The sequence below is a fragment of the Carlito syrichta genome, unplaced genomic scaffold, assembly GCF_000164805.1.
Source record: "Carlito syrichta isolate Samal-C Ts95f unplaced genomic scaffold, Tarsius_syrichta-2.0.1 Scaffold310954, whole genome shotgun sequence".
NCBI lineage: Eukaryota > Metazoa > Chordata > Mammalia > Primates > Tarsiidae > Carlito > Carlito syrichta.
The window spans coordinates 70,223-92,045 of NW_007255050.1; the positions used below are offsets into that span (position 1 = coordinate 70,223).

General features: G+C 39.6%; 1 protein-coding gene across 1 annotated transcript in view; it reads left to right on the forward strand.

Moving 5' to 3' along the window:
• Positions 1 to 21,823, forward strand: part of DSCAM (DS cell adhesion molecule) — a gene marked incomplete at its 5' end in the record, with an annotated part of 312,828 nt that overhangs the window by 59,459 nt on the left and 231,546 nt on the right. The window contains one exon of the mRNA XM_008068451.1: positions 10,557 to 10,730. Within this exon, the coding sequence (XP_008066642.1) occupies positions 10,557 to 10,730 (174 nt within the window). The remainder of the gene's footprint in view (positions 1 to 10,556; positions 10,731 to 21,823) is intronic.

The window sequence follows — 21,823 nt, forward strand, 5'->3', positions numbered from 1 at the left end:
AGTTCCATTACGTTTGGACTTTATTTTAGAAAAATAAGTAAAGCAGGAATCTAAGAGGAGAATGGAAATCATCAGTTAGAAGACTGGACTATAAGCCCAAGCCCAAGCCCAAGTCATATGCTGTCATTTATGTGATACTGCACATAAATTACATAACCTACATGAACCACAGCTTCCTTGCATGTGAAACAGATAAAATAAGGTTATTAATGTGATGATTTAGTAAGTCGATTTATAGAAAACCTTTTTATGGCACCTGGAACATAGCAATGGATCAATACATATTAGCTGATATCATTATCATTTTTTGTCATTTTCACCAACTTTTGTAGTTAGCCAATTGTCCTAAAACCATCTGTTTACTAGCCTAAGCTTTTCTCACTAACTTGCAGTGCTTTAGTCTAGGAAAAGATGTGAATACCAAAGTCTATATTTTTTAGCCCTCTCACTCTGACCTGTCTCTTCTTGCACCAGCTCCACATGTATTAGAGGTCTGTCTCTTTCTAATATATGTTAATATCTGCCATGACAATACTGACAATACCCCTGCTATTACTTTTCTTTGTCAAGAATGTCCTTGCTTTTTTGCATGAATTCTTGTTTGCTTATTCCCTCTAGATGAATATATATATTTTTTTGAGTTGTAGTCTCACTCTGTCGCCCAGACTGGAGTGCAGTGACCGCTCCCGGCCACCGCAGCCTTGACCTGCTGGGCTCCAGCGATCCTTCCGCCTCAGCCTTCCGAGTAGCCAGAATTACAGGCATGCACTACCATGCCCGGCTGATTTTTTTATTTATTGTAGAGATGAGGTCTCGCTGCCCAGGTGGGTCTCGAACCCACAGGCTCAGGCAATCCACTCACCTCAGCCTCCCAAAGGCACGGGATTACAGGCTGAGCCACCGAGCCCAGCTTAGATGAATATTAAAATAATTTTATCAAGTTCTTAAAAAATTATTCTGGAAATTTGAAGGATTATAAAGTTAAAGGTTAGCATACAGAAGATTAACATTATTAGAAAATTGAGCCTTCCCATACAATACTATAAATAGTTTTTCTATTCATCCAAGTCTTTTCTTTTTTGTCTTAAATAATTTTGTTGCTGTCTTTCCACTGGTCTGTGGTAGAGAATATTAATAAGCTATTGCCTCCAGTTTTCTTGGATTCTTGGTTTTCTGGGTGGACAGGTGGCACATCTAGGGCCAGTCTTTGTTGACTTTGTCCCTCTGTGGCTGTCTATAACTCTTTCTTATCTTAGTAAGGGAGAGAATGTCCTTAATTTAGGGAGTTTCTATTTTCTCCATCCTCTAACACATACAAAGGGCTCCAATTGGCATATATGGCCCTCTTTTTCTTGTCTCAAACTTGGCTTTCTCTGTACCCCGTTTCCTATATCTTTTCTGCTCTTACCTGTAGCACATTCACACAAAGATCACAGTTTCCCCAACTCCAGGTTTCTCTTGATGTTCTTTTTTGGGGGGAGGGGTGTTTTTTTGGTTTTTTCTTTTTTTTTTTTTTTTAGTTAGAATCTCTCTATCATCCAGGCTGGAGTGCAGTGGCGTGCTCTGAGCACCACAGCCTCAACCTGCTGGGCTCAGGCAATTCTTCTGCCTCAGCCTTCCAGATAGCTGGAACCACAGGTGTGCACTACCACACCCAGCTAAATTTTTTTTTTAAAGAGATGAGGTCTCACCAAGTTGCCTGGCTAGTCTTGAACCCACAGGCTCAAGCAGTCCACTCACCTCGGCCTCTCAAAGTACTAGGATTATAGGCTGAGTCATTGAGCCCGGCCTGGATGTTCTATCAATATTGATACAGATACTTTTATTTACTTTTACTCATTCTTGTGCTGTCCCTAGACAAGTCACTGGAGGTTGTCATTTCAGCACTCACCAAGCACAGTCTACCACAGGACCTGGTTGTCCCTTATCACCAGGGCCCCAGAAGCATCCTCTTCCTTCTGGTATCAACTTTCCAACATAACTCCTCCCCTTTGGTCATAGACTCTTCATATGGGCCAACAAGGATTCAATTCTTTTGTAGAGGAATCCACAGAAATAAAACCAGAGACTCATGACAGTTATCTGGACTTTTCCTTGCAAAGTGTTTAGTTCTAGACTGGGAAACACATGCTGTGCTTAATATACCTGGTCACTCTGCTCAGATGATTCCCTCTGGAGTCTCCTACTACTTTAGGGGCTTGTCCTGAAATATAGCACCTTAGTCTTGCCCACAACTTCTCTTCTAAGGTTGAGGAGAATTCAGGAACCCTTCATAGTCCTCAAAACTTATGTTTTAGAGTACCATGATAAATATGTAGACAGAAACAAGTCTAAACCCCTCATATGGGTTAATTCTGCACCGATTTTCTCCCAACATCAATTTCAGATCTCCCTGGTGAGATGACTGAGGTCATGTCTTCCTTAGCAGTCAAGAGACTATTAAACTGCAGATCACCTGCTTTCCATTCAAAAAAAATAATTATGTAGAGGGACAAATAATCAGCATACAAATATTCCCTTAGATATGTTTTTTTTCTTCTTCTATAGGGGAACAGGGGATTTCATAATAAATTAACTCAACAGGTTTAAATGGTCCATGTGGGATAAACTTTGGTTCTCTAGTCCTCCAAAATTTCTTGTTGAGTTCCAGTTCCTTAAATCTGCTCTCTATATTCTTGTACATTTCACTCTGACTCAGTATTCCCCACGTTTTGTACCAGGGCATTTAGCCTCCTATCTTTACCCTGACAGCTGCTCACTCTCTAATCTTGAACACCAGCTCCATAGCCTTTACTCAGAACAAGTGTCCCCTCCATATCCCTGCTGTGGAAACAGTCTCCTGAGCCTTGCCATGGTCAATTCCTTGGGACCAGTCCCTCTAGTCCTGGCCTGCCTGCCTCTTGCTAGTGTGGATTGCCAGAAACCAAACTTCTGATGGCAAACCTAAACTGAGGAGGCTGCTGTCTGCCCACTGTCCCACACCTGCCTATCTATCAGCATTCTTGCCATTCCTGCTCTAAATTCACTATGTGTCCTGCTTTGTGTCAGGTAGACTGCTCCAAGCCTATGACCTCATGGGTTAGACCTCTTCCATGCTGTGCCCTTGGTATCCTGGAACAGTAGTGCCTCCTTGGGTCTTCCCATCAATACTGTCTCTGTACCAGTGTACCAGTCTGATACAGACTATCAGGACCCAACTTTTTTTTTTTTTTTTGAGTTAGAGTCTTACTCTGTCACCCAGGCTGGGCTACCATGCCCGGCTAATTTTTTTTATTTATTGTAGAGACAAGGTTTCGCCATGTTGCCCAGGCTGGTCTCAAATCCATGAACTCAGGCAATCCTCTCATCTCAGCCTTCCAACGTGCTGGGATTATAGGTTTGAGCCACCATGCTCGGCCAGGTCCCAACTATTATCCAGTCTTTTGTTCACCCCAGAGTTCAATTATGTGATACAATATGAATTTTGTAAATAGGGAAAGAATTAGAATAATCCACAAAGGCAAAGAAGGCAACATCTCTCTATGACATAAATGATAAAAATGAACCCAAGTTCAAAGTCTAGTTTAGGTCTCTCATGTACATCCAAAGCAGTTCTGCTTGTGTTTACCAAGTAAGGACAATGGAGCTCACTAAGCAATAATGAGTTTTTGGAAAAGGCAGCAAGCAAAACAGAGAAGGTTCAACATATTGTTTTATTTTCTCCCCTTGATGGGAGAAAAAAATTATCAGAGAAGAAAACTTTCTGCCATTCTCTTTGCTAACATAAGTGGAGTCTCTGTGGCCCTGGAAGCTGCTGCAAGACCTCCACAGATCACTCATCCAAGGATACTGTGATTACCCTAAACCTTGGTGGGGCCACCAAGAAAATAAACCCAAGAGTCCATTTTGCTCTTTCTTTTTTGTCTGAACTCCTCCATCATCTGTCCTCATTTTCTTTCCCCAGGAACTTTCTAGCAGTCTTCTGGGTAGAAGCAGCCCACTGAGGACAAATGCTTGGGGAGCTCTTGCTCCAGGAAAATGTTAGTGAAGACCTTGGATAGTGGACACAGCTTCAGGGCTCCTACGAGTTCCCATGCCAAGCCCTTGTGGCATCAGCCTAATTGAGCCACCTTCAATACCTCTGGTATCAGATTGCCCATTGGCAAATGATGAATTATGGTCAGTTCACAGCTGTTTTTTGATAAGTGAGTGAAAGGCAATGTTCTACCTTGCTAATAAATAAGGATTTCTGCATATTAGTTACAAAATTACAGTAATAATATTGGCTTGCAGGTTGGGTGTGGTAATCCAAGCACTTTGGGAGGCAGAAGCTAAAGTAATGCCTGAGCCCAGGGGTTTGAGACTATCCTGGGAAACTTGGAGATAACTCATCTCTACAATAAATCAAAAAATTAGCCAGGCATGGTGGCACATGCCTATAGTGCCAGCTACATGGAAGGCTGAAGCAGAAGGATCGCCTGAGCCCAGCAGGACGAGGTTACAATGGCCATGAGCATGCCACTGCACTCCAACCTGGTCAACAGAGTGCAATTCCAACTCTCTCTCTCTTTCTCTCTCTCTCTCTCTGTATTCATATATAGACATACATATTGGCATGCAAAACTAGTGGATGACTAAGTCATAACAAATAGGCCCTAATCTAGACTACAAAAGTTCCATTGCATTCACTGGATAGGGTTCTTTAACAGGGAAACAAAGGAATGAAAAGACCATTGCCTATCTATCAGCATTCTTGCCATTCTTGCCATTCCTGCTCTAGATTCACCTCTGCAGAGGTACTCTCTGGACTGTATCCCAATGGTCAGCCTGCAAGCTATTTGTTTTCCTCACCAAGGAATCCAAAACACAATCTCTTACATTCTGGAACTAGACCAATGTTTCGGGTCTGTACTTCTGTCCACTTTTGGTTTCTTCTCTGTAACAAACTATCCAGAACTCCTTGGCACTCTTCACTGTGCAAGGGTTCCATTTTCAGCTGATAAAGCTCAGTTAAGTGCAATTGCTGTTGCTACTTGTATTTCCTTTTCTTCCCATCTCCACCTCTGTCTTTGTACTACTCACTTCCTGCAACTCACCAACTATTCTTGGAGGAGGAAAACCCTTTCCCAAAAGAAGAAAAACAAGCTCATTCTTCAGGAAAACACACTCATTCCCTAAGACAGTAAGAGATCGTGTTTTTGATTCCTTGGTAAGGAAAACAAATAACTTACAGGCTGACCTTTGTGCTACAGTCCAGAGAGCATAAAGAGAACTTCTTTCTATTACTCTCTTGTACTTCAACTCCTTCTCAGTCCATCCTGCTAGGGGAACTCTGTGCTTATTGACCAAATTATTCTGGTCCTTAATATACTCACATTCATACAATCTTGTTTCCTTTGACGTGAACAAAAATCTTATATCATATATAGATAATTGTTTCATTTTATATATGATAAAATTAAGGATGCAAAAACAAGCCTCTTGCATAAAGGCACAGATCATTTCAGAGGGTAGTAGAACTCTACTTTTGAGTCTTAGTCAAGTGTTCTCTCTACAGATGAGGAAAGACCTAAAAATAGAAGAAAAGATGAAACAATTATCTTATTTGCTGCTGCCTTCCAACTGGGCTCACTTGGTCAATCACTGTTCTTTTTCTACTATTTTCATACCCTCAGTCTCTGGGAACATAGTGAGGTAAATCTTTTCAATAAATAAGAAAGGTCACCCAGTATTAATATAATCAGTAATTCAGTATGTGACTTACATAATGCTTTGACATTGTATTTTCATGTAATGGGGCATTAAAACTGTCCCCACTTGACCCCAACTGACCACAAAAAATTGACAGCTTTTTAATTAATGACTTGGTTGCTACATTGTATTTTCTAGCTAATTACCCAAAGCACTTACCTTGTGCTAAGAAGATCACAGGATTTTGTATATTGATGCACTGGGTTATATTTAATTCTTTAGAATAATGATGAATCTAAAGTAGATAACCGATAATTCTGTCAAACCATGGCAAAGTCCACCTCCCTCAAATCAAACAAGTGCTCACCCTTGGAACTGGACTCCTTGTAGTAGATGAATTGGTTGGCAGTGTGTTCACTATTATTCCTTTTTGCAATCATGATTAGATCTTTAGATGCAGTAACCCTTCAACTTAAGTTCATTTTTCTAATGAAAAAAAGATTTAATGTTTTTTAAATGCACTTAATACTTTATTTCTGTCTTCATTAGGACCTTTTGGTCATAAAGAGGCTTATCTTGGTCCAGATAGGAATTAATAGATCATCCTTTTCCACCAGTTAATTAAGACAGCTTAGCAATGTAGCTTAATTTTTGTAATAATTTTTTAATGTAAATATTTTAATTATCACAAGTATTTTTCTGATAAAAAATATTTAAGGAAAATAAAAATTTTGTGCTGTTGACATGGACAGTTATGTAACTTTCTCAAACTGTACCTTCATTTCATCAGATTTTCAGAGTTCTTTTTTTAACACAGTTTTACATGATTTTGAAAATTTCAGGATTTCTAAATTATGTTCATTTTTTTATATCCTACATTTGGTTGATTTTCAGGTTGTGTGTGGTAGACTTGGTCTAGCTCCCAGTTTACAGTCTACTTTGAGAAAGACATCAATAGCCTTTACAAATCTTCAAAATCTGTCCCAAATTCAAACTATTAAATAAAAATTGAAAGCTTTTCCTTGATTTTTAAACTCAAATAAATCCTGTGTACTTACACTAATGAACACAATCTTCATAATGTAATATTTATAAAATCAAATTCTTTAAAATGCAACCCACTTTTAAAGGAGAAAATAACATGAACATCTCAATAGCTGATAAAAATAAGGAACAAGAAAAATAGTTTTGCAAAATGAAAAGATAGAAACACTTTCTTAAAATCCAAAGTGCTTTGAAAAATGAAGAAGAAAAAGCCAAAAAGTCCAGAAGAAAAATAGACAAGGAATATAAGAGTGGGCTGTTTATCAAAGCACAAGTACAAATGGCCAACACATTCATGGAAAGGTGTTCTAAATTTTCTATAAGCAAAAACAAAGAAAAGATTAAGAGTGTCCATGTATAAGGAAAAAAATTAACCCACAGCCAACATTGATGGAGATAAAATTGTTACATCTTTTAGTAAGCAATTTAGTAATATATTTTAATATTTAAATATGCCTTTCCTTTGGTTCACAATGTCTTTTCAAGAATTCCACCTACAGATTGCCTACCACAATATTTTTCTCTCTACTGATTGATTGATAAATGGAGAGATTCGGTATAACATAGTCCTTTTTCTTGCAGAATGGAAATCAGAAACTCACATAATTATAAGAAAACAAAATAATTAAAAGTAGAATTTTTAAAAACACAATAATATTGTGAGGTTACTATGAGCCATACCATACTTCAAGAACTTAAATGCTTAGGACATCCTATGAAGAAAGTTCTATTATTATCTCCATTTTACAAGTGAGAAGTTGAAATTTTGTGTAACTTATTTAATTTTTCACAATTTGTTAGTAATCTGTTGCTATGTAACAAATAATTCCCAAACATAGTGGCTTAAAGTAACACACATTTGTCATTTTCCATTTCTGTGGGTCATGATTATGGGACCCCTACGCTGTGTCCTCTGGCTCAGGGACTCACAAGGTGTTGGATGAGGATGCAGTTATAGCAAAGTTTAATGGGGCAAGAGGATCTTCTCCCAGGGTCACTCCTATGATTGTTGACAGGATTTAGTTTCTCACAAACTATCGACTGGAGGTCACTCCCAGTTTCTTTCCTTGGGAGACTCTCTGCAGAGCAGCTTAGGACATGGTGGCTCTAATTCTCCAGAGTGAAGCCCAGGGGAAGAGGAAGTGTAGAAAGCAGGAGAAATGGAAATTATTGTCTTTTTAAATACAACTTTTGGTCCAGTATTTGCTACAGTGTAGGTGCTTGGTATTGAACAATAAATTTCATTTTTATTTATTGTAGAGATGAGGTCTCGCTGCCCAGGCAGGTCTTAAACCCGCAGGCTCAGGCAATCCACTCACCTCAGCCTCCCAAAGGCACGGGATTACAGGCTGAGCCACCAAGGCTGGCTGAATTTTAATTTCATAATGAAAGAAGAATTTAAAATTTTTTTTTACTTAGAAACATTTTATGATATTTCGTACTAATCCAAATGTGTGAATTTTGCTGGTATATGCTCCCACTTTCAACTTTGCTGTTCTCTTGCATTTATATTTCTCTCACCTTTAAGTCAGGTATCAGTCAACTATGGGTCACTTTGTTTTATATGGATACATTTTTTTGGAATGCAATCTTGTTGTTTTGTTTATGCATTCTCTATGGCTGCTTTTATGATTCAACGGTAGAGATGAGTAGTTGTTACAGAGACTGTATGACCTTCTAAGTTTAAAATATTTACTATCTGGCCTTTTATAGAAAAAAAGGTAGCCAATCTTTGCCTAAAAATATTGAATATTTTTATCCATGAACATGGTATAATGCCCTACTTATTTAGGTCATTTTTAATTGTTCTCAACAACTTTTATAATGTTAGTGGGTCAATCTTATGTGTATTTTGCTAAATTTATTTATAAACATTTTGTGACTTAGTGCAAATGTATTGTCTTTTAAATTTTAATTTCTAATTGTTTGTTATTCTTATGTATAAATAACTCACTTTATAGCTATAGCATTTTGTGTAGAAAATCATGTCACCTCTGAGGAAAGACAGCTGTATTCTTTTTTTTTTTATCAATTTATACTTGTTTGATTTAATTATTTTGTTTTATTTTGCTTGCTAGAATCTCCAAAACAAGTTTAAATAAACAAGGTGAGACCAGACATAAACTTTGTCTTTTTCTTGATCTTTGGTGGAAAATAATTCAGTCTTTCATAATTAAGTATGATGTTGTTGAAGGTTATTTGTAGAAGATTTTTATCTTCTAACCTTTCATTTTTCACCTACTTTTATGCTTATGACCTCTTCTTCCCATCTTACCAAAGATGGATTAGTTTATATAGCCCACATCTCTTCGGGGCTTTTAACTTTTTGCAACTAAGTTTACCTAGTTGCCTATTATTTCGACTTCCTGATTCCTTTTTATTTTTAAAGTTTGATTTTGTAGATTAGCTGTCTTTTTTGTTGTTATAATGGAAGTGACATTCTTTTGTGGCTTTCTACATTTTTATCAGATGTGGAACTCTTGTTTTTTAAATTCAAGTTACCCTATTTCTCCTAGCAGTTCTATATTGTTAGAAACCAGCTATTGTAAGGATTCTGCTTGTCTTCTTATTCAATGTGAAAAGTTCCCTTAAGTACATTATTAATGTCCTTTATCTCTTTGGCAGAGCTTGGGTCTAACATCCAAGATACCAGATCCAGAAACAAGGGAAAGAAGGGTACAGCCACAGTTTCCACCACTGTGAGGTTGAGGGGTACCAATAAGCAAGTTGTCAGTAGGGTGTAGAGACAGCAAGAAGAAGTGTCTCCTCCTCCAATGTCCACAGATGCAAACTCTGAAGTTTCCTGCATGAGAATCATGAAAATTGCAGAGATCGTAAAATTGTTCAACTCTGTAGGTTCTGGAGCCAGGGAGCTAGCAGCATACATACCCTTGGTTCACCCTTAGAGCTTCCTCTAGGAAGATCCAGTGATTTCTCACCCTAGAGCTTTCCCTTCAAATCACTAATTCTTTGGTGAAAGAATACAAAAGCCCTGGGAGAATTTTTCAATCACATCCTATTAGCCCCACCCAATGCCCACAAGAGAGGAGCAGGTAGCATGGTAGGTGAATCCAGACCATCATCTTTTCAGAAATATCCCCAAACCTTAATCATTTATTTCATTACTTCTAAAATACATTTTATTCGGCATAGTTGCGTATGACTCTCCAATTTGAATCATATCACATCTGTTATATTAGTGTATCACATCTGTGCTAGTCTCTCTTTGCAAGGAAGCACTCTAAGGAAAGTGGTGTTTTAATTCTGTGCTGTCTTAATACAATAACCTGACATTAAATAACATTAAGTGAGGTAACTTAATTGTGTTTCTAGACTGGAATATAACTGTACTTGGTGGAGAAATCTGCATCACTGCTACTTTCTTAGTAGCTTCAGACATGTGCAGTGAGCAAGGACTTCAAATGCCATGTTCTTGGAGCATTTCTTGTTTACATTCATATTAAGTCCCTGAAAACACAAAGAATTTACTTAGTACCTTGAGAGGTGTCTGCTTCTGTGGTTGTTCTACAGTGATTTCTTTGAATAATTTATTAGCTACTTAACACTCATCAAATTTGGCTTTTTCTATGGAAATTTTCTGTAAGCTTTCTTATCTAAGAGTTTGACCTACTGTCATTTTGAATAAATGTGTTTCTCTTTAAAAAAAAAAAAAAACAGAATTTCAGTGTTGGAGGAAAGAAAGAAAAACCTGATGTATCCCATGACTGCCCTCTGTGATACATGTTAAGTGTCCATGGTTTCTTAGTCTGAATAAACTTGAGCTTATCGTCTTCCCATACTTATTCATGTTTGCATCATCGTTCTTTTTTATTCTATCCCAGGTGCTGGGGTTCCCCAGTTTCAGCCAATTGCCCTGAATGGCCGAATCCAGGTTCTCAGCAATGGGTCATTGTTGATCAAGCACGTTGTGGAAGAAGATAGTGGCTACTACCTCTGCAAGGTCAGCAACGATGTGGGCGCAGACGTCAGCAAGTCCATGTACCTCACGGTTAAAAGTAAGGAAGAAGAAATGCTTCGTTTTACCTAGTTTTACCTACTTAGGTCTTTTGGGGTTTAGATTTACAATAATGTCCATGCATACCTGTCCTAGAAACAAGATTGAAGAGATGATAAGAAATCCAGCCAATTGTCAACAGTATGCCCAGAGCTCCTCCTGTCTGGAACACAGAGCCATGGTCTCCTCTCCCTTCAGTTCTCACAACCATCCATGTCCTGTAGGTTCTGGACAACCAGGCACATGAGTATGTCTCTGCATTTAGCACCCATATGTCTACCTGTTGATTTTACTGTGGAAAGGCCCAAAACATGGTCTCTGATTGTTCTTAACAAAAACTCTTTTTTCACACATTTTATTATTGCCAGCTGGCTTGTTCCTTGTTGTTTTTTTTTTTTTTAAAGATCATTATCAAATCAAACAACTGGAAGCCTCATTACTCAAAGCAAACAAATACAAGACAGAAATGTGTAGCCCTAGGCTTAGGGTCTGTGCTGCTGGCTTAGTTTATAGAAAAAGGTCCCTTGTAATAAAATTGCTTGCATACTTTGGTAACTGACCACCAAGGAAGGGATATAAAGTGAACCAATTTTTACTGAGTTTTGCTTATTAGCAAATGATGGTGCATGTAGTTTATGTCCCTTTATATAATGTTCTGTTGGATGAACTGTGATTTCTTCTTGATCACAAGGCTTTATTCAGACTTTCTCTCTTTTTTCAAACTTTAATACTTCTATTGGTAGTTTAGAAAGATCTCTATTATATGATTTATTAGGAGGTTTGGATTTACAAGTGAAATTCAGTGGAGTTTGTATGTTTTTTTGTTTGTTTTTTTTGTTTGTTTTTGTTGGTTTTTTTTGAGTTGGAGTCTCACTCTGTTGCCCAGACTGGAGTGCTGTGGCCGCTCCCAGCCACCGCAGCCTCAACCTGCTGGGCTCCAGCGAGCCTTCCGCCTCAGCTTTCCAAGTAGCTGGAACTACAGGCATGTGTTACCACACCCAGCTAATTTTTTGATTTATTGTAGAGATGAGATCTCACCAAGTTGCCCAGGCGGGTCTCGAACCTGCGGGCTCAGGCAATCCACTCACCTCAGACTCCCAAGGCAGGGGATTGCAGGCTGAGCCACCGAGCCTGGCTGGGGTTTTCATGTTGTATGTGTGTTTGTGTGTGTGACAGTCAAAGGCAAGCTATACACACTAGTATCCTTTGTAATACACTAAGAATTTATATTAGTGAGTTCTCTTTTTCTACATAACAATAAAAATATCAAAATATTTGCTAAAGTTTTACTATATTGTGAAACAGAACATATTTCTAAAAGGGGATTGTTTTGAAATATTTTTTGCACATACCAACACATTATGTTTGACTTCAAAATTCCAAGTTCTTGAGAAACTGATTCTCAAGACTCTGAAGGCAATTATGGTATCGTTTAAATCCAAAGCAAAAATGATGATATTTAAAAGTTACAAATTGATGAAATGGTAAGGAAATTCAAGAACTAAGGACCAGTGTTGACCAAAGTTGGTCCAACTTTCTCCTCAAAAAGGAATATATTTTGTAATTGTTTTAACATATTTTAAATTTATGAAACATGCTTCTATTCCACAAATGCATATCTAGTACCTAATACATACAAGGCCCTATGAAGGATGTAAACACAGTCAACCATGGATCTTATCCTCATAAATGAAAGAGCTTACGTTTTGTAGGAGAGATAACAAGGGAGAAGACAGAGGCTGCTAATTATAATTCAAGGTGAAGAGTAACATGTTACCATATCTGTGACTTTCAGAGGATGAAACTATCAGTTTGAGGGGATAGAGGCTGTTTTTATTAAAAACAAAAACAAAAACAAAAAAAACTTAAAGAATGGGTAGAATTTTAAAGTGTTGTAACTGAAGATTTCCTCCACACCTTCCCTCTCCATATCTTTGTACTAGGTGTTAGTAGTGGAGCATCAGGGGAGAACTATTGAGATGCCCCCCTGGCCCCTACCCTCCAAGTGTTTCTCTCTCTGGGAGCAATTGGACATGTGTGTGTGTGTAGCAGAAAACACAAGCATTGAAACAGAGCACAGAACACCAGCATACATAGATAAAGATGTGATTTATTTTTGTTTGTGAAATCAGTGACTATATACAGTGGACTGAATGTTTGTGTCCCTTCACAGTTCACATATTGAAACCCTATCCTCCAAGGTGATGGTAGTAAGTAGATAGATCCTTAGGGAGGTGATTTAGGTTATGAGGATAGAGCCCTCAGGAATTGGATTAGTGTTCTTGTGAAAGGGACTCCAGAGAACTCTCTCACCCTCTTTGCATCATGTGAAGATGCATGAGTAGAATAGGTGACTGCAATCTGCCATCAGGAAAGGAGCCCTCATTGGAATCTAACTATCCTGGCACCTTGTTCTTGGACTTGTAGGCTCTTGAATCATGACATAAATTTCTGTTGTTGATAAGTCACCCAGGTTATGGTATTTTGTTATAGCAGTCCAAGCTAAGAGACTGCAAAATGAAAAGCTGGGACATCTGAGTTCAGTCTTTTTTTTGTTGTTCTTTTTTTTGAGTTGGAATCTCACTCTGTCGCCCAGACTGGAGTACAGTGGCCGCTCCCGGCCACCGCAGCCTTGACCTGCTGGATTCCGGCGATCCTTCCACCTCAGCCTTCCAAGTAGCCGGAATTACAAGCATGCACTACCACGCCCGGCTGATTTTTTCATTTATTGTAGAGATGAGGTCTCACTGCCCAGGCAGGTCTCGAACCCGCGGGCTCAGGCAATCCACTCACCTCAGACTCCCAAAGGCGCGGGATTATAGGCTGAGCCACCGAGCCCGGTTCTGAGTTCAGTCTTGAAGGATACAGGAGACTTTGGAAGGTAGGCTTGTTGCGGCTGGATAGGGTATTCCGGAAGAGGGAGCAGAGAGAGCAGATGCAAGAAATAGAAAGATCTGAGGCAAGAATTAACTCTCTGTTTGAATGTTGTACAGCACATAGAGGAGATCAAAGAGGGAAACTTTTAAAGTGAATACACATTTCAACTCTAAATGATTCTTAGAGTTGGCCAAATTTTAGATTCTCAAACTAATATAAACAATTTGTGAGAGAGGTTCATTTAAATAAGTTGATTTTACTGGTTCTTAATAATCCATGGCTTTATAAACCATTTGAACTTCAACTTTCTGTATCTCTTAACACTTTTAAATTATAATATTTGCATCCTAAAAAGTGAAACATAATTAAATTAAATAAAGCAGAAGAGAAGCATGAAGTTAGAATATATGCAGTAAATGTGTCTATTGTTCAAATGATACCACTAACAAACAAACAAACAAAAAAACTAAGAAACATGGGATGACTTCTGCTTGTTCATTGTCTATTTGTTTGACTACACTATTAAGTGTGTAAAAACAGTCACACTGAGGTTGTGCATGTAGCAGTCTTCTCCTTGGTTTATAGTATTTCACTAAGAAAACAGACAAGAGGCAGAAGTGGGTGGTGTTGGTTCCAACATGATGTGGGCAGAGCCTCGCCCCCAACTTTTCTATGGCTGACCTGCCAATAGCACTTGGCCATTGGACTTTGTGTGTGGTAACGGAATTGTACCAGCACTGCAGTCAGGGAGCTTTGGGATTCTTCCTTATCTAATGTTAACCAAGCGTGTATCAGGGACAATTTTCTTTTTTCTTTTTCTTTACTCAGTGGCTTTAGGGGGTACAAATCATTTTTGTTTACATGGCTGCACTGTATAGTAGCGAAGAAGTCTAGGCTTTAAGTGTACCCACCACCCTCACCTATGCACATTGAACCCAGTAGGTGATTTTTCATCCCTTCCCCCCGCCTTCTGAGTCTCCAATGTCCATTTCATCATTCTCTATGCCTTTGCAGATCCTTGGTTTAACTCCCACTTATAAATGAGAACACGCAGTTTTTGATTTTCTGTTCCTGCAGTCACAATTTTCTTAATATTTTCTTTTTGTTTCTAGAGAAAATAGAAAGGACTACATACAGACATGTATATATGCACATACTGTGTACCCAAATGCCTTCCAGGTAGTATCAGGAAGAGAAAGAATCATTGTCTCATTATCCTTTATTTTAATCTTTTTTTTTTGACATTTTTTAATTATAAAGATGTGGGGTACAATTCAGGGTTAGGTATACAAACATCAATTATGCAGGTACCCTTGTTGATGAGGTATGCCCCTGCATCCCCTAGCAGCTTCCCTCAACTGCCAATCCCACCCCCCTCCCCTGAAAGTTTCCCACTACTGCCAATCCCTTTCTTACAGTATTTTAATTGTTCAAGGTTCGCTTATGAGTGAGAACATTTGGTATGCTGTTCTTTGTTTCTGTGATAGATCACTGAGTATGATCAACTCTAAATCCAACCAAGTTACTGCAGAGTTCATATATTTGTCCTTCTTTACGGCTGCATAATATTCCATTGTGTATATATGTACCACATTTTTTTTTAGCCAGTCCAGCTTCGATGGGCAACATGGATGGTTCCATGTTTTTGCTATTGTGAATAGAGCTGCAACAAACATACGTGTTCAGGTACCTTTTTTTTTTTTTTTTGAGTTGGAGTCTCACTCTGTCGCCCAGACTGGAGTGCAGTGACCACTCCCAGCCACTGCAGCCTCGGCCTGCTGGGCTCTGGTGATCCTTCCACCTCAGACTTCCAAGTAGCCGGAATTACAGGCATGTGCCACCACGCCCGGCTGATTTTTTGATTTATTGTAGAGATGAGGTCTCGCTGCCCGGGCGAATCTCGAACCCGCGGGCTCAGGCAATTCACTCACCTCAAAGGTGCGGGATTATAGGCTGAGCCACTGAGCCCGGCTTGGGTACCTTTTTTGTAGAATGATTTGAGTTCCTCCGGGTATATTCCCAGTAGGGGAATTGCTGGGTCATATGGAAGGTCAATTTCTAGTTCTTTCAGAAATCGCCACACTGTCTTCCAAAGAGGTTGCACTAGTTTGCATTCCCACCAGGAGTGTAGAAGCGTTCCTTTTTCTCCGCATCCTCCCCAGCATCTGTTGTTTGTTTTATTAATGATGACCATTCTTACTGGGGTTAGGTGATATCTCAATGTGGTTTTGATTTGTATTTCTCTGATGATGAGTGAGGCTGAGCACTTTTTCATGTGTCTGTTGGCTGCCCGTATATCTTCTTTTGAGAAGTGTCTATTCATGTCTTTTGCCCACTTTTTAATGGGGCAGTTTGTTTTTTCCTTTCAGCATGTTTGAGTTCCTTGTAGGTCCTAGATGCTAGGCCTTTGCTAGATATACAGCTGGCAAATTTTTTTTCATTCTGTGGGCTGTCTTCCGGTTCTCTTGATGGTTTCTTTTGCTCTTAATGTGATCCTGACAATCACCAGTGCCCAAACTCACACACATAGCTCATCACACAAACACTGAAAAGGTGTTACAAATGAACTAAAACTACCTATTTAAGAATTAAATGACAGAAAATAACCCTTCTCCCACCTCGCTTCAGTCAACCACTGGGAAAACATTGCATAGAATCACTAAAAAAAGACAAAGACTCTCCAAACAGTTGATTATAGTCATTCACACACTAAATAATTTCAGTGTTGCTACGATTTATTACATAAAAATAGTGCCAAGTCTACTTTGAAGTGGCAACCATGATTTTGATGAACTCCAAGTAGTAGCAGCCAAAGGGAAATTCTGTTGGGGTGAATTTCCCTTTGGAGTGAAATAAAAGGAATTGTATATTTCCACTTCAAAGTTAGAAAAGTACACCAAGCCGGGCTCGGTGGCTCAGCCTGTAATCCCTCGCCTTTGGGAGGCTGAGGTGAGTGGATTGCCTGAGTCCGTGGGTTCGAGACCTGCCTGGGCAGCAAGACCTCATCCCTACAATAAATAAAAAAATCAGCCGGGCGTGGTAGCGCATGCCTGTAATTCCAGCTACTCAGAACGCTGAGGCGGAAGGATCGCCGGAGCCCAGCAGGCGAGGCTGCGGTGGCCGGGAGCAACCACTGCACTCCAGTCTGGGTGACCGAGTGATACTCCAACTCAAAAAAAAAAAGAAAAGTACACCAAAGACTATAGGAAGTTGATATTGAGAGGAATGAAGAGTATGATGTCATCAATAGGGGGAACTCCATGGGTTGACAAAAAGGCCTTGGGATTGTACCCCAAAGCCCGGGGTTCTTTTCTTGGTTCCACCCCTTCTGAGTTTTATGACTTTAGTCAAATTGCTGTACCTCTCTGAACTTGTGAAATAGGATCAATTATGCCATCTACACAGAGTTATCATAAAATCAAATGGGATAATACATGTGCAAATACATTATAAAATAAAGTATTCTACATAGGCATTCCAACACATACAAATAGTAAAGAATTCTGTTGGTTTGAGAGAAAGAGGAAACATATATTGATGGAGCCAGGCACAGGGGCATTTTCAGAAAATTGTTTTGGAAAGAAAATTAAAAGGTCATAAAATAGAAATGAAGAAGAAACAGGATTCCCAAGACCCAGGGGGAGGTATCTTCATCCTCATGCAATACCTATCCAAAGCTCAAGCCTGGAGCAGTATCTAGAAAGTCTGATGGCCAGTGTCTTCTTCCTAACCCCTGTTGTTTAAGAATAACCAGGAATGTGGTACATATACATGATGGAGTATTACATAGCCATAAAGAAGAACAAAATCATGGACTTCATAGCAAATTGGATGGAGTTGGTGACTATCATACTTAGTGATATATCACAGAAACAAAGAGCTGAATACATGTTCTCACTCATTGGGACCTGTACATTAATAATATGAATACCAGGGAGCAGGGAGGGATCAGCAGTTACTAGGCACTGCTAGGGGAGGGAAAGGGATGTATAACAACAGAAAGTGTACCTGGTCCTATACCAGGGGATGTGAGGTCAGCTGGAGGCCCAAGCTTCACCTGCATGCAGTCCACTTGTGTAGTTAATCCTTACTTGTATCCCATATCTCTATAATAAAATAAAATTTAATTTAAAAATATAAAAAAGAATAATCAGGAAAGTGCATGGGGATATCAAACTGGGAAAAAATGGTTAGAAAGTAGATTACAGTACTCTAAATAAACATTGTGTACTTTCCTTTTTCAATAAGTAATTAAAAGTAGACTGAGGCCGGGCTCGGTGGCTCAACCTGTAATCCTGTGCTTTGGGAGGCTGAGGTGAGTGAATTGCCTGACCCCACGGGTTCGAGACCCGCCCGGGCAACTTGGCAAGACCTCATCTCTACAATATATCAAAAATTAGCCAGGCGTGGTAGCGTGTGCCTGTAGTTCCGACTATTCGGATGGCTGAGGTGGAAGGATCGCTGGAGCCCAGCAGGTTGAGACTGCGGTTCCTGGGAGCAGCCACTGCACTCCAGTCTGGGTGACAGAGTGAGACTCCAACTCAAAAAAAAAAAAAAGTAGACTGAAAATACTTAATTCAATAGAGGAAAACATGCTGTCTTATCAAGTGACATCAGGAAATTAAGACAGGTGCTCAGATGGAATTTTTCAGTTCCTAGAATGGCTGGTGCTGGATTTTAAATGTATTTCAAAAACTCAAACTCTACTGACAGGACCCACTGATGAAATTTTGCTATGGAATGCCAGAAATTATGCATTGACTGAGACTCCCAACTGAGAAGTTGTCTTGCTGCTTTCAAAAACTACTATTCCTCTTTATGACTGCATAATATTCCATTGTGTACGTGCACATTTAAAAAAAAAAAAAGAACTACTATTCCAAAAATAAAAAAGCATTTAAATAGTAAATACCACACACACCTTTTGTTTGGCATCAGACACAATGAGGCTGTGGGCAGAAAAAAGAGCAAGCAAACATATGAAATTGTCATGAAGAACAATCAATGAGATAGGAAATTAATTGGTGTAAATCCTTCAACTTGGTTAGTATTCCTGCCTCTGAGTCTACACTGTAATCTCGGTTCTAGTATATCTTTCACCAAAAGTCATCCCAAAAATAAAGATTCAAACCTTATCTAATGCTTAGGAGCCTTGGCAGAGAAGAGAGAGGAAGTAGACTCTCTGTGCAATCAGATTTGGCTGGTGTCAACATTGTACCCCTAATCCCAGGTCAATCAGGGGGCCTCTTGTCCCATGTCAGGGATCCAAGAACATGGTATTTTATGCTCAAAAAATAATTCCAGAAATTACTGGATCTATCAACTACATAGTCATCCCTAATGTTTATCTCAGGTACCAAAATTACAACCTCTCCTCTCCCAACTTTTACCTACTGGCTGATCTGAAGCCACATGTTTCCAGGAACATGATTTCAGTGTGAATCTAGCCCACGATGAATAAGTTGCTCTTCTTTTTTAGGCCGCTCTGCATAGGTCCTTTCTGATCACTGCTTGAGCATAAAAGAGCATCGCTTATCAAACAGGGACAGGCGCTTCCCTAGAGAGTCAGTTACTCTTGGAGTCTAATGAACCCCCACTCGAGCCAACCCGTAGGCTCCTGTCCAGCCCCGGTCCTGCAGCTTCCCTCCCTCCCTCACACTCAACCTGGGTAGGCCTCTGTGTCATTCTTCCCATCAGATCTCTGTGCTGTCATAATGCGTTGGTGTAGACATGTGTGTGCATATGCCAACTCACTCAGCTTTGATCAGACAGTCCTCAGGGTCTCTATCTCTGAATCTCCACAGTATAATTTGACCTCAGGACCCTCGTAAGCCCTGCCACTGCCAGAGCGAAATGTGTTGGGCTTGACATATAATAACCCACCTCCTTCCCCTTCAAAAAATGCGTACCTATGTATGGATAATCCACACAATCTCTGCTACTTTCTGTCCTTGCACAAAAGGACTCACAGATTTTTATCCTTGACACCTAGTTAGCCAAGTCAGTATCTCCTCTGGTCCTCTGAACAGCCGCAGGCTGCCCCCACATGGTGAAGTTGTGGCTGTAGTCGACCTTTAATCAATCCCTGGGCATTTTTACTCTCAGGACAAGAGATGTAGGCTTTTTTTTCTCTTTGTTAATCTCTCATAAAGGAAGAGGAAGTAATGTTTGAAAGTGTCATGTCATCGGATTACATTTTTTGGTGTTGTCCCTTAAACTGCCAAGATGGTTTGAATGCATCTCAGCTGGCTAGACTGGTGCTCTTTGCCCCGTTGTTTTAACTCCAAGAGCTTCTAAATCGAGACTTCCAAACCTTAATTCACAAGCCCTAAGAATCTAGGAATGACTCCATGAGGAGTTTCTGAATCTTAAGCAGAAATGCATGTATTTTTCTGGGAGGAAACAGTATCCTCACAGGATTTCATCATGCAAAGATCAGGAAGTATTGTTCTAGAAAATTGCACACTGTACGGGCTGCAATAAAGACCATGCTTTTTTTCATGAAGTCCATCTCGGCATATTGAACTGAAAGTGACAGAGCACACCCAGATATGGTGACAGGGGCTAAGGGGCTAGTCTAGTCTATACTAGACTAGGCTTTATGGAAAATAAGGCTTCGATACTTCATTACCTTGACTTCACGAGCACACTGTTACTGCAGCCTTAGGGCATGTGTGACTACATGAATCAAAGTGATATAACACTATGGCTAACAGTTGGCTCCTGACTCACCCTGCCTAGGTTCCCAGTCAGGCTACCAGGGGCAGGGTACTTGCCCTCTCTGTGAGTCTCTGTGAAGCAGAGATAGTGATAATACCTCTCTCATGGGATGGTTGAGAGACTGACATGAGATAGTGATTCGCTTGATAAAATGCTGACATGCAAGGGGGGCCCAAAAAACCCCAGAATTTATTTATTAAAAATTGTATATTTATTCTTATGTGTTTAAACTCCAGTTACCATCAAAGTATTCTCTGTTTGATGCAGTACACCTAACAAGACATTTTTCCACTGCTCAAAACAGTTTCTGAACTTGTTAATTTTGATGCCTTTTAATGCTTCTGTAGTTTCTTTGTTTTTCTCTTGCGTATTCAGGGAAACAAAGAAACCAAGTTGATCAGGGTGAGATTGGGTAAATATGGAGGTTGGAGAATGGGGATCATACCATTTTTGGTCAAAAATTGCTGAACACAGCGCAATATGGGCAGGTGTGCTTGTAAATTATGAAATGGGCAAATGCATTGAAAGAATCTCCAAAAAAAATTGTACCGAAGCCAAATGCAGCCACTCACAACAACACTAGCTGGCACACTGGTGCTGATGGGTTCCTAGAACACTTATGCAGTGGGGAAAGCCTGTACTATAAGGGGCCTGCCCTCTAAAAAATAATTTCGTTTTTTTTCTGAGTACCCCCCAGTATAGTAGGGACAGAATAGCCTCAGCCATTGTTGGTGTTGATGTTGCTGATGCTGCTATCACCATCATCATCATCATCATCATCATCATCATCATCATCATCTCTGAATTGCAGTTTAAGGTCTTCCCAGACATGACATATCAGTGCCTTGTATAGAACACATGGTGTCCCAGTTTTAAAAGACCCAGATTATACAATTTCTTAAGTTCAGAGTCACTAATCCCCATCAAAATTTATCTTATACATATACACATACTCAGATCCTTCCCCCTTCCCTCTGAAGACCAGTTGTCAAATATGTCTGTAGCTTTCCTGGGAGTGTTCCAGGAGCAGAAACAGGGAGTGGGATTAAACTCAGGAAAGTATGCACAGTTTGGGGGCAACACTCAGCTGGGGGAAGCCCCTCAGCAGCTGCCATGCTCATGGTGGCTCCTTCCAGGTACAGTGCCCTGTGCTCCACCATCTCATGCACATTTCATTTCTTAGGTCAGCCTGAGATTCCACCAGCTAAGGATTCTATGAAGTTAATAAGATATTTGTAAAATGGTAAGATTAATATAGCAGATGTTATGTATTGCCTGCTCCAATTTCAATTTTTCTTCTCCCTCGGTGTTAAATAATCCGGTTTCTAATCCCAATTCTGCTGCTTATTAGTTACGTAAACTTGAGCAAAGTTTTTGAGCCTACCCAAGTCTTATGTTCTTTATCTGCAAAATAAAGATAATTGTGCATACTTCATAGAGTGGTGAGGATTAAGAGATAGAATATTTTGACAGTAGAATTCTGCCAAAGAAAAAATA